The sequence below is a fragment of the Rhea pennata genome, chromosome 2 (genome assembly GCF_028389875.1).
Source record: "Rhea pennata isolate bPtePen1 chromosome 2, bPtePen1.pri, whole genome shotgun sequence".
NCBI classification, from domain to species: Eukaryota; Metazoa; Chordata; class Aves; order Rheiformes; family Rheidae; genus Rhea; species Rhea pennata.
In genome coordinates this window covers 37,550,237-37,563,695 of record NC_084664.1, presented here as the reverse complement: position 1 = coordinate 37,563,695, position 13,459 = coordinate 37,550,237, and the positions used below count along the sequence as shown (strand labels likewise).

The 13,459-nt window shown below is 46.5% G+C and overlaps 1 protein-coding gene across 1 annotated transcript; it reads left to right on the top strand.

The window, feature by feature from the left end:
* Positions 1–357: 357 nt before the first annotated feature.
* HOXA13 (homeobox A13) lies at positions 358–1,920 on the top strand. The gene is made up of 2 exons (XM_062567823.1): positions 358–1,033; positions 1,676–1,920. Exons 1-2 carry the CDS (start codon positions 358–360, stop codon positions 1,918–1,920), a joined length of 921 nt encoding a protein of 306 aa, XP_062423807.1.
* The last annotated feature ends 11,539 nt before the right edge of the window (positions 1,921–13,459 follow it).

Genomic DNA, 13,459 nt, shown 5'->3' with positions numbered 1-13,459 from the left:
CCTCGGGGAACGCGTCGCGGCAGCAACAGGGCCGAAACGCCGGCGGCCGGGTGCCGCGGGGAGGGAGGCGGAGGGCAGGCGTGCCGCGGCGCGGGGCGCTGCCCGCGGCCCCGGCGCCCGCCGCGGCCCCGACGGCGGCCCCGGCCCGGTTATTGCCCGCTTTAATTATCTCCACTTTATCCCTTCAGATGTTTATCAGCTGCTTTGCATATCACGTGGGGGCGGGCGGCCCAATGGGCGCGCGCCTGGCGCGGCGCTGGCGCGTCAGCCTCGGTCAAGTCCCGGAGATTTAGTATCTCTTTTTTCAGTCTTTGGGGCTTTTAAAAAAGAGCCACTAGTCTCAATGCGGATCGGGCTATGACAGCCTCCGTGCTCCTCCACCCCCGCTGGATCGAGCCCGTCATGTTCCTCTACGACAACAGCCTGGATGAGATCAATAAGAACATGGACGGGTTTCACGCGGGCAGCAACTTCGCGGCGGCGGCGGCGGCCGCCAACCCCTGCCGCAACCTGATGGCTCACCCCGCGCCCCTGGCCGCCCCCAGCGCCGCCGCCTACACGTCGAGCGAGGCCCCCGCCGCCGGCATGGCCGAGCCCGCTGTCAAGCAGTGCAGCCCCTGCTCCGCCGCCGTGCAGAGCTCCTCCGGCCCCGCGCTGCCCTACGGCTACTTCGGCAGCGGCTACTACCCGTGCCGCATGACCCACCACAACGCCATCAAGTCCTGCGCCCAGCCCGCCTCCACGTTCGCCGACAAGTACATGGACACCTCCGTCTCCGGCGAGGACTTCACGTCGCGGGCCAAGGAGTTCGCCTTCTACCAGGGCTACGCCGCCGGGCCCTACCAGCCGGTGCCCGGCTACCTGGATATGCCCGTCGTGCCCACCATCGGCGGCCCCGGCGAGCCGAGGCACGACCCCCTGCTCCCCATGGACAGCTACCAGCCGTGGGCCATCACCAACGGGTGGAACGGGCAAGTGTACTGCCCCAAGGAGCAGAGCCAGCCGCCGCACCTCTGGAAATCCGCCCTCCCGGGTAATACACCTGCATGGCCCCCGGCCCCCCGCCCCGGGCCCCGGTACCGCTCGGCCCCTCCCCCCCCCCCGGCCCTCGCCCCCGACCCCGGCTCGCCCCGCTCGCTTATTTTGCGAGATAACCTGCGGGCTGACCCCGGCCCCCGCCGGCTGCGCGCACATGCCCCGGCGCCGGCTGGCAGGGCACTAATGTTCCCCCCGGTCCCCCCTCCCCAAACACCCGGGGAGCCCAGCCCGCCCCAAGTGCCGAGCGCCCTAGGAAAGGAAACAGCTGAAAAAAGGCTGCTAAAGGTATGAAGTATTCGCGCCTAGCGAGATTTTTCCGTAAACACTGCAGCCTGCACCCTTGCAAAATTGCAGCGACCGGGTAGAGTTTCTCCTAGCCCCCTTCTCGGGACTTCACGGGTTTTTATTATGGTTGTCTGTCTGACAGCAGCAGGGCTTTCCACACCTAAAAGCTGCTTGCTGTAGCAAAGAAAAAGAGAAATTTCAAATGCTGAGCAATGCTTCTGCAGCTAAACTAAGCCTAGAGAGCAGGCAGACGTAGAAGTGCACGGTAACGCTAACCTCTGTACCATATGAAGATGTCCCAATCAGCTATAACGATTTTATAACGCTTGCGTGCATGGTTTTTCTGTTCCAGACGTCGTTTCGCATCCCTCAGATGCGAACTCTTACAGACGTGGGAGAAAGAAACGAGTACCTTATACAAAGGTTCAGTTAAAAGAACTCGAAAGGGAATATGCTACAAATAAATTCATAACCAAAGACAAACGAAGAAGGATATCGGCAACTACAAATCTGTCAGAGAGACAGGTCACAATCTGGTTCCAAAACAGAAGGGTCAAAGAGAAAAAAGTTATCAACAAATTGAAGACTACCAGTTAATGGATTAAAATGGAGAAGCAGCAGCTCACGACAAAAAGGACTTTTTTGGTGTTCAGATTAAAATAATTATTAATAATAATTAAAAAAAGAAAAGACAATGAACCTCTTCTTTCAGAACAAGAGATCTGTATCTTTGGAATTATAGCATTTTTTTAATATTGCTGTAGCAAATGGTTAAAACTGACAGTTCTCCCGAAATCCAAAGCAGACAGTGTAACTGACAAACTGTAAATCCCCAAAACCCAGCCCTGAGAGATTCACTTTCAGTTAAGACATACAATTTTGTGAGAAACTTGTAAGTACTTCTACGACTTTGCTATTTTAGAACACTCTTCGTGGCCACGATCTGAGAGCTGGTTACAGTGAGGAGGTCGATGTGTACACATAAGCTTTTTTTTTCTTCCATTGCAATCCAAACTGTCTGTTGAATGACTGCTCAGGTAAACCACAGTGAAAGAAAAGTACAATTACTGTATGTTTTTAAGCAATGCATTTAATGTAAAAAAAAAAAGTAATAATAAACCTCGATGGTACTGAATAAGGATTTCAGAGACATCAGTAATGAAGGAAGCTCTGGAGGATTTATCTTGATAGCAAAATAAGAACATCGCAAACTATTGGGGATAGAAAGGAAAATATTTGCTTGGAGATATCTTTCTTTTGTTTTTGTTCTTTTTTATTTTTTATTTTCAGTAGATGATTTCATCTGAACTGTTTTTTTTTTTTCCTGCAGACCGTACAATAGCTCCTTTTTTAAAGACTCTGCCTATTTTAAACCTCAAATGATCTTCAAGAATTAATATTGTAAGTCCCCGGAAAATTTTAAATGTTTGACTCTGGGTGGATACAAAAACATGAGCATTGGCATTACGTTATAGTAAAAAAAAAATGCTTTCTGGAAAAAAAATCCGAGAACTTCGAACTGAAATACATTTTTCCCCAGAAGTATTTTGATTTATATAATCTATATTTTGATCTATAAGTAATTAGTCGTTTCTCCTTGTTTATTGTCTGTTATGAGGCCGCATTAGAACGTTTAGGGATTCTTTTTACAGCACCTTTTAATCCAATCAGTTATTTCAACCAGCACATTATTTTGTTTTTATTCACTATAAGAAGCTATCTTGTAAATAAAAAAAAATCAGCGCACTGTGAAAATGTACTTGTGCACCCTCATTTTTTTTTATATTTCTACTGAAAAAAATGGAAATCCAAGACGTGTAGATAGGTATAGTAGTATTAATACTGTTAATAAAATAGTCACTGTAATAAAACCTGAAAGAAATACTCTTTATTTTTCGATACCTAAGTGCATTTCGTAAAGAAATACAATATATCTACCTTGTAACTGTAATATTGCTGTCTTCCATTATGTAGTTGATATATATGTGTGTGTGTGTGTGTGTGTATGTGTGTGTGTGTGTGTGTATCTGTATGTGTATATATATATATATATATATATATTATTGATGGTATTAATGTGGGGCAGCAGGCCTGATAACCAGCTTTTCTAAGTTGTAAATTATTTAGTAATGTTAAAGAGTCAGGTATTTTGAAGAGGGACTAGGGGATAGGGGAGGGAAAAAAAAACGAAAGAAAGAAAGAGAGAGATGATATCAATGTAGTGCTGCAGCTCTTGTCGGAAAATGAAAACCAGCCGCCGGCCCCTCTAACGCGGGGACTGCGGCGCTGGAGGTTTATCGCCGAGCCTGACGATGCCTGCGCGGGTATCGGTTGCAGCGTCAGGGCTAGGAAGGCCTTAAACCTTGACCTTGACGGGGGGGGGAAGGGGGGGAGGCAATTTGTGACCTTGACTTTTGACAGCTCGCGGCGCCGCCGCCGCCGCCGGTATTCGCGGGCCGAGGGCGCCACCTCGCGGCCGCCGCCAGCGCCGCCGCCGCCAGCGCCGCCGCCGCCGCGCTGCCCCGCGCATCGCCCGCCCGTGTGCGCGCGTGCACCTGCGCGCGCGGAACCGGCCCGGGCTGCCCGGCACTGTGCATATGCATCTCTGCAGAAACATATATATGTATATGTACATATATATATATATATATATATATGTATACACACACACACACATATATACACACACACGCTATTACGGGCCTTAGGGATATGTAAGGCTTGGAACAGGCTATGTCACTCTTTCCTTCTTTGTCGAGGCTGGCAGGAGACTGGTGAGCCTGGTTTCTGGCGCATATCTTTGGTCCGGCGGCGCCCTGCTGGGGGAATCTCGGTTTGAGGTGAGGAGCGTGTCTGACCGTTGCGTGAGCGGCCAGCGAGTTTTGCCGGGCACAAAGAGAGGTTTGCTTCTGCCTCTTTTACCCCCCCCCCTCCCCGCCAGCCTCCTTCTCCTGTGGTGGTCTGCGTCTCTAATTAGAGTTATTGGGAAACCTTTACGGTAAATTTTAAAAGTATCATATACCGCGCTAACCGTAGACTTCTAGACTTACATTTCTGAAATTCAAAAGGACCTACCTCTGCGGGGATCAGCACAGAGAGCGTTCTGACACTCAGATCTGCCTGTAACGCCTGCGTGTAATAACTTACATGAAAAGTACCTGAAGGAGAAATATCTGTTTTCCAGGAAGCTGTAGTATATGGGGCCTTTCGCTCGTTTTGTTTCAGCATTTCCGAATGCGTGCGGATTTTCCGAGAGCAGCAGGGCGCAGCAGATGTTCCGGGCGTTATTGGGCTTCCCGCTTGCAGGTCTTAGGGTCTATCAGGTCTGCGGAACGCCGAGATTTTTCAAGTGGAGCAAAGCTGCGATGTGACCTGCAGCCACTGAACGTGGGAATATCTGTGTCATCCCTTCAGGGACCAGTGAGGGACTTTCTGAATCATATTTCCCTGGCCTTGTTATGAAAATTACGGAGGAGAGGTGCATATGTGATCGCCGGTTATGAGGCCTTGCAGTCGGACTCTGCCCTGGAGAGGGTCTCCGTGTCTGTGAGGGGACGGGGAAGCAGTTCCCACAGCATGGTACGGCACAGCTCGCCCATCGGGCGGCCAAGAGAGTGAAAGCGAAGCCCAGAGGCTCAACAAGGCCGGGAGGGCGCCGAGCAGGCCCGCAGCTGCGCCGCGCACCTCCGCGGCCTGCCCTGGCCTTAGGGGCATTTTCAGCGGTGCAGCAAAATCCCACTTTGGGGCTGTCTGGAGCCGCAGACGGTCACTTCTCCTGGGAGCATCATCCCGAGGGGAAGGGAACGAGCTGGCCGGCCGGGCCCGGGCTCCAGCCCGCGGGCTGCGGCCCCTCGGTGGCCCGGCTGTCCTGACCGTACCTGCTGCCCGCAGGCAGCTACCTGGCGGTCTGCCTCGCTGGCAGAGCTGGGGCAGGCACCTTTTCTCCCTTTCACTACAACACCTTCTCCTGAAGGAGCTAATTTACTTGGAGAAAGTCACTTGTGCATTACACTTGCTCCGGCTCCAGGTGAATATTTCTATTTATTCCTTTCTGTTTCGCAAGCTGGGTAATTATTGTATGAGACACACCGCAAATTACATGTGTTTCAGGTCGGAGGTGTGGGTGACCTGCATGCTTCGAGTTGCATTTCATTAGCGACAGTCAGTGATGACTGTTTTAGTGTGTTATTAGAAGTATCTTCTTTTTTCACACCGTGCCCCAGAGCGATACAGCTGAGGGGCGTCTGGAGAGAAACCCACAACGGGAATATGGCCGACTTTAGTAAAATAACAGCTCTTTTTTAAAGGTAACTGTTAATCGGAGCTAGCGTTTGAATATTATACTTTCACACTGAACTGCTTGCCCTTCAAATTTGCTAAGTTTTTCTAAACTGAGCGTGGAGTGGCAAATTCCAATTCCCACTACTGTTCAAATAGCTGCACCACATATATATTTCGCAGCGTAAAGAAGGGGAGCGTTGGGCTTGCGATAGCTGGCCGGGAGTAAGGTAACGTTTTGGATCGGACCCGCGCTAGCACGTAAGTCAGCGTCGAGGTTCCCGCAGGCTTCAGCAGCAGGGGCCGGTCGTGATTCCCAGCGGGCAGGGCCCCTGCTGGCCCTGCGCGGCGGCCCGCGGAGAGCCCCGGGCCGGCAACGGGATCGGGCCCGGGGCACCGGCGGCCCTTCGGGCGCGACCCTCCGCTGCAGCGTTTGGGGGCCGGGGGACACCAAAGGAGGGACGGCCACGTCGTCTCGTTCGCGGAACACGTCGCGCCCGTGGCCCTTCCGTGCCTGCCTGCGCGCTCCTCGGCGCTGCCGTCGGTGCGCCGCGCCGCGCATCCCCCCGGCCCTCCGCCGCGGCCGCGCAGCGTGCGGAGAGCCGTGCGTCGGGGTGTGTGTTCGCATTATTTATTGCCGTCATTTAGCGTCCAAAAGCTGTTGGCACATACATTTTCAAGTACAAATTGCTGTTGTATTACATATTATCCTCTCACCAATCCCCCTCCAGCGTCCTAAAATATATCCCTAATATGTTTTATAAGTATGTATATCAGCAGCGAAAATAATTAACCTACATGATACATTACTTCACAACGTCCGCATATGCACGCGGCTCGAAGAAATTTATTATTTATATTCCCTTCGTTATCCAAAATTTCTTAAAACAGTCGTGGAAAAGTGATTGTGCCTGGCTTGTGTGGGGGATATATATATGCGAGGAGTTTTATTTGCAGACATTAAAAAATTGTCCCGGAACAAGTATTTGAAAGCAAAACAAGCATAAAAGTAAAGAACAAACCACACACAAACAAAATCGACACTCCATTTTCTCGTCTCCATTGAAAAAAAAATGTTGCATACAGAAAGGGATGTGTAGAAGGAAGCAAAGGACAGAGGGAAGAATTTAATAATGCATTTTTAGCGAATTTGTCGAAATATGAATGTCAGGGTAATATTTCTGTACCAGTGTAAAATGCTAAACATAATTAAAGATAAAAAAAGATTAACTCCGTTTCATTCGAAATAATTCATGCAGAATTCAGAGACATATACTTTAATTCCAAGTATCTGGATATATAGATTTATAATCGCCTGATTCCTGGCGTCCTCTGTCGCTTAAATTTGAAATTTCCATGAACAGAGAGGGAACTTAATCTGTTAATGCGGATGGAAGGGTACCGCAAATGTTTTGTATTTTTTTCCACCAAGAGAATAATCTGGTATTTAATCTATCCCCGTCTAGAGCTCTTGGCAGTAGCAAAGGTGGTTTGCTATGGGAAATAAACCTTGACAGGAGCATATTTCCGAAAAAGAATGATAAGTAGAACTGCAGAGCTGTATCTGTCTTTCCCCCTCCTTTTTCTCGGAAAGATTTCCGCTTAAAAATGCTCAGGCTCTAAAAAGTCCTTCTGAAGCAAAGAGGAAAAAAAATATGCTGCTTGACATTGAAATGATCGGAAAAGAAAATCGCATTTTGCTTCCAGAGCGGTGACTTTATTTTGCATTTGTCTGAACAAATGGGTAAGCATCTTGGCCTTTAGCCTATAAATTAAAGTTTTTAAAAAGCTGGCTATGGCTTAAACAAAACTCCATCCCTCGTACATTTCAGCATTCTCCGTGGGCAGTGCTCGCAATAAAATCAAGACAGCGTTTAATACAAAAAAAAATATTGGCAGGCGCTAAAAGGCCGTTTGTTGCCATTCATAACTTTTAGATGCGTTTTAATGCACTTTAATGACGGTTTGAAGAGATGGCCTTGCGCGCACTCGGCCGGTAAAGGAGTCCAAAAAAGAAGTGGGGGAGTCGGGAGGCGGCTCTTGCCCTCCCCCGGCGGGGGCGGTGGGAGCCGGGTGCCTAGGCTGCCCGCAGCCCGGCCGCAGCGGCGGCCGCGGGGGCTCCTCCGCGCCGTGGGCCTGTCCCTGCCCCCCCCCCGACCTGGCCCCCTCCCCTTTGAATGCAGTTGATTCATGAACTAGGGTACGAAATGCAAATGTTCATTAAGTCTTTCCTCCCTCCTTCCTCCCTCCGGCCTCCCTCCCGCCTCTCCATCCCCCCTGCAAAAAAAAAAAAAAAAAAAAAAAAAAAAAAAACAAACATATATATATATATATATATATATATTTTTTTTTCCTCCAGTGAATAGCTTCAACATGGCGTGCTGAAAGGCAGGAGATTTGCCCGTTCCTAGATCTGAATTGTGATTAAACATCCCCAAAGAAAGCATCTCCCTTCCTCCTGCCGCTCCCCCTCCCTTCCCTCCCCGCAGCGGGAAAGAAAGCGCCCTCTTCTACGTAGGAAAGGTCAAGTCCTACAACGCACAACCCACGGTCATTACTGTACTGTGACCCTGGGTGTACTGGGGAGGAACGGCCGGGTGTCCCGTGATCAAAAACACTTGGACTTTTTTTTTTCTTCTCCTGCGATGGGAATCCATGGAATTAGACAGCGTTTTAGCCTCCTGCAATCACCTTGTTTGTGTGCAAATCGCCATCGGAAATACTAGGGGATAGAGAGAGAGAGAGAGAGAGAGGAAAAATAAATAGCAGTAATAACAGTATTAATAACAGCCATTATAATAATTAGCCTGTGATATTGGTTTATTTTGCAGAGAGGCTGAAGCTTGTAGGAAGGACGATGTGCCCTAGTGGCTAGATATTTCTCTGTTCAATTAAAGGCAGACAAACAACAACTAGAACAAAAAAAAGGTAAAAAAAAAAAAAAATAACAACAACCCAAGTTACTGAAAGCTCGAGAAGGAATGTTTTATGGACCGGGTATATATAATCTGTAGGGGAGGAAAACAAAAAATGTGCAGTTCATCCTTATTGACATGGAGGTCTCCAGCCCAGCGCGGGATCCTAGCTGTCAGTCTCCGTGGGGATATATTTTTGCACAGGCGAGAGACTTCTGGATGCTGGGGTAAGATTTTCATGCTCTTCCTGGAAGTGGCTGAATGTTTCTGCTCTCCCCGTGCTTGGTGGTGAATTAAGCAAACAAGCAAACAACAAACAACCGCCTCGTCCCCCTGGCAAAGCCCCGTGCGTGGCCGGAGCAGAGCCATTTGGGAGGCCTTTGTGGAGGGTTTCCCAGGCCCCTGCTCCCCCCCCCCTCCCCGGCCCACATCCCCAGCCACCCACCCGGCTCCCTCTCTCCCGTGTGAGCCAAGCTGCTGCTCCGGGGACCTGGGTGAAGAAGGCAGGCTGGGACCATGATAATAGGGGACGAAGAGCCCGTTTAGAAAAGTAAGATTCCTTGTGCTAGCTTGGGTCCTAGCTCCACCTTTCGCAGAGATGCTGCTCCCAGCCTCGCCTAGGTGGAAAGCAAGGAGGGCTCTTGGCAGGCAAGAGGGTCAGAAGAGGCTGGGGGCAGAGCCCAAGGTGCGGGCAAGCTGGTCGGTAGAGCTACTGGGTGCTTGGATTCCTATTGCGCTGGATTTGCGGCAGAGTTGGGTCAGGCTGCATTGGAAAGCGGCTCCTGGATTTTATCCTCGGTTGTCTATACGTGTTCGCCTCTGTATTAATGTATTAATTTTAATCTTTCATGAGACGAGGAGCAGGGTCGACTGCTCTGTGTGGAGCCAACCAGGGAAGGAGGTATCCCCTCGAAGTGGCTGTTTAACCTGTCTGCTTTTCTCCATTGCATGACTGTATCTAGAGAGAAAAAATGCCAGCCGGGCGTTGTAACCTGCCAGTTTGAATTAATCTGAACTTCGTCGTAATCGCCTTGATTGGAATGCATTGAGCAAAGTGCTCTTATTTATTTCAGATCGTATAAATCGGCCTCTCTAGTCGGCTTGGGTTAGGAGTAATCGAAAAGCAGGGTATTTTAAGTCACTCTGGTTTTAGACTTCGGGGTGCCTCGAGTAGGCATACAAATAGCTAAATTTTAATGTAAAGCAATCTTGGACGGTATTAAACGTAAAACAATCATGGTTGGCGTATATCTATATATGTCAGTTTGAATAAAACGAAAAAAAAAACTGTCTGGAAAGGGAAGGGAAAAGGGAAACTTGAAGGGAAAACAAAAACGAAAGAGAAAGGACCTTTAATCCGCACACCCCGCTTTATCTGATTTGAGTAATTTTGCCAATACTTCTCTGACCTCTGCAATGTGGATTTGATGTGTAGATGCACCTCAATTTGAATCAAAAGCGATAGTCGAAATCCGTGTGTTTTGAAGGCCTGGGAATGAAAAATAAATGGTGCATTGGGCATATTTGGACCCCAGTATAGTCAAAGCAGCCATATTAGGATTAGCGGGAGAGCTATTTTCATCATATCTTTGCATAACGTATGATAGAATAGACAACAAGCAGGCTGATATGCGCGTGGGAATACGGCTACATTTTGAATTCCAGATCCTGTTTTAAGCCAATATCAGACAAACAGATTACTGTAAAAGTTACACAAGTACAGGTACGTTTATTATAATGCAGTTCTAAGAGCCCATCCAAAATGTAAAGTTCAGGATTTAAAGTCGTTGATTTGACAGCCCCGGTATAGTGATACTTCCTGTATCCGCCCCCTAAAACAATTCTTGATGAAGAAATGTCTCTACTTCGGTAGGTTTCGCTATATGTGAATAAGTCTCTCCTATAAAATAAGCTGCATAGTACAGCAAAATCGGAGCTATTTCTTGGTGAGCTGGCGGGGGGAGCCTCAATAAATAACAGTTAAAAATAAACCTTAGAGATTTATATCCTACAAATTTCAGTTTAGCTGTGAATCCCGGTCGATTATCTGGACTTGAGTTTTTGTACCGAATGCAGCAAACTCTGGGTCTTGACATCACAGGAACAATCTAAACAGAATGAGTTTGTCTCGGCTTTGAGGCATTTTGCTTTGTGTTTCTTTCTGCTCTTAATGTAGAGAATTATATATTTTAGATGTCTTGGTTTTAGCATTCTGAATTTATAGGTAGAAAAATACTCGTTTGCTGGGAGCAACGCAATTGCCTCTTTTTTTCTCTCTCTCTCTCTCCCTCTCTCACTGCATATATTTCCTGGATTAACAAATCTAAGGTCAAGTTCAAGGCATCAGTTGTAGCAATACTTTTAGATGTAAGTCGGCATGGGAATGTTTCGGTGGACTTTTTTTGTTTGTTTTTATGTGTAGGAAAGCAGCACTGAAGCCTCTGTCCCGTGTGTGGATTTTGCATGGGAACATCGCTTGAGATGTTGCCTTCTATAGGATAACGCCGTTGTTTAGTAGCTCGGCTCTTGCATATAATATTCGCTAAACTGCCCGGCTTATTTCCACAAAAAAAAAAAAAAAAAAAAAAAAAAAAATATATATATACTCCCTACATAAAACGTGACAGAAACCTGATTACTGCAACCGATATTAATGACTCCTGTTCTCTATGGGTCTGGGTGAAAGTCGGTAGAAAATGGTCGATTTTCTGTATCGAGGGATTATAACCAGAGACATCCCCTTTTGCAGGCATTTTAGAGCCTGCCTCTTGGTCTAGGCACCCCTTTCGGCACTATATTTTTGCTAGAGGTCTCTTGCACCTGTATATGGGCACAGGGAAAGGAATTAATGAATTAATGCACGTTTTGAAGTGTTGGGATAAGTCTCGCGGGGCATTCAAGGGGGAGAAAAGCAGACATTTATGGCAGCATCGTCAGTCAATCAATTCCCGAAATTGTTGGCCGTCTAAGATAATACCTCCTTATGCCCACCTTATTCCTGAGTCCTCCCCGACTCTCTATCTGGAGGCAAGCTAGTAACACTAAATAAAGGCAAAATTTAGAGGGGCTTCAAGGAAACAGAGCTTAGGGCGCAAAGTGCTTAGAGAATCAGGGTTTTTGAACACACACACAGTTATGAGAAACTCTCCGCGCTTGTAAAGATGCTGGGAGTGTGTTACAACAACAAATCTTTTGGCCACAAAAGGGCAAGAAAATAGTTCTTGAGAAAGACAAGTTATCTTTCTGGAATCAGCTTCCTAGTTTGAAAAAAAAAAAAAAAGTCTTCGATATTTCTGTTTGTTGCAATTATCAGAATCAGGGTCTAATTTCAGCTATAGCGCTCTAATGTTTATCGTCTGAATCGGATATAAAATATCATGGTTGGCCGCCAAAGATGGGTAGATCTCTTTAGGTCTCTAAGCGTTTAATCCTAATGTTCAAACTAACCGGGGAGGGCGTGAAAAACAACACCCCCCTCAAACTTTTCCGTCTCAGCAGTTTAAAAGGGAAGAGACGGTGACAGAGCAAAAGAAAGGAAAGGACTTCGATAATTGATATTAAAAATCAGTCTAAAATATTCCAGCCCAGATGAGCACAGAATTTTGTCAAATTCATGCCTCTGAAATAATTTAATGCGATTAAACATACCAAAAAGCCAGAATAACATGTAGTTGAATGCTGATAACATTAGCGCTTTCTCTTTATACATATTCAGCAGTTTCCTAGCGAAATCACAACCATGCTGCCTCAGGTTTTCAATAGTACTCAATAGTCCATATCACAAGACTGAGATTTCATCTTGCCGCTAACAGAAATCACCTATTATTTGAATCATGAAGTAGATTAATATTTGAAAAAATTATCTAAATATTGCAAAAAGTCATTCTACTACAGAGTTAAGGAAACATAGACAAGTTATATATATACATATAAAGAAAGAAAGAATACAGACGAATTTGTATAGCTCCTTACCATAACGGACGAAAAGGCAAACAGGAAAGAGCAAACGCCTATTAAGAACTTTTGTGTCTGAAATATTTAAAATCAAAACAATAATCACACTTTTCGGAAGCTGCATTCTTGGCACATTTTGCAAATAATTGTAGCCATAAGGCGTTATTTTCTTTGGAAAGGGGAAAGTTGATGTGATTTTCGTTGGCAAAAACGTTGCAAATTCCCTACGATTACGTTTTTCTAACAATCCTTTGTATAATGTAATCCAATCGTGCGTTTACAAAACTCTATCGTAATTCTTGTGATATCTTCTCATGTTCGAGTCGTAACAATTCTCATCGTTTTTATACGTATGGAATATAAAAGATTAAAACCAACACTCGTGTAATGTTTTAATTAGTTCTTTAAATAAATTCCCTTCTGTACACGCTTCTCCTGCTAATTAGACACCCACCCTCTTGGCAAGGTAGGCTTAAAATGTTTAAAACAAAACACTGTACGGAAAGACAACAATTTAGATACTATAGAACTTGACCTTTAAAAGAACAGCGGTAGTAAGTTAAACAGTTCCCTTTGCACGCGATCTGTATATATAAAAGCTGGCTATCGAGGCATCCTAGCTTTGTTTATGTTCCTGCAAAGAAGAGATGTATCTTTTTCCTCGCTTTGTTTAGCTTAGCTATGGGTAAATGTGCTCGGAGACTCTCCACCTCTTGGCTACATTTGTCCTTTACAAAATTTTCTGCAGCAGAGCTGCAGAATTCATAACATTTTTAGCCACGTTACCCTCTCTAATCCAGCCGAAATACTGGGGAAGGCGTAACGAATGCATTTTGCTTCTCAAAATGAAATGCCTCCCTTTGTTTATGTTGTTTTCACTGAGGTTAGCAAGGGGAAGGCTCGATTTTCCCCCTTCCTCAACGCGGAAGTCCCAATTACTGTATTAAAAGAGCAATTCAACATTAGACCAAATAATCAACATTGATAAT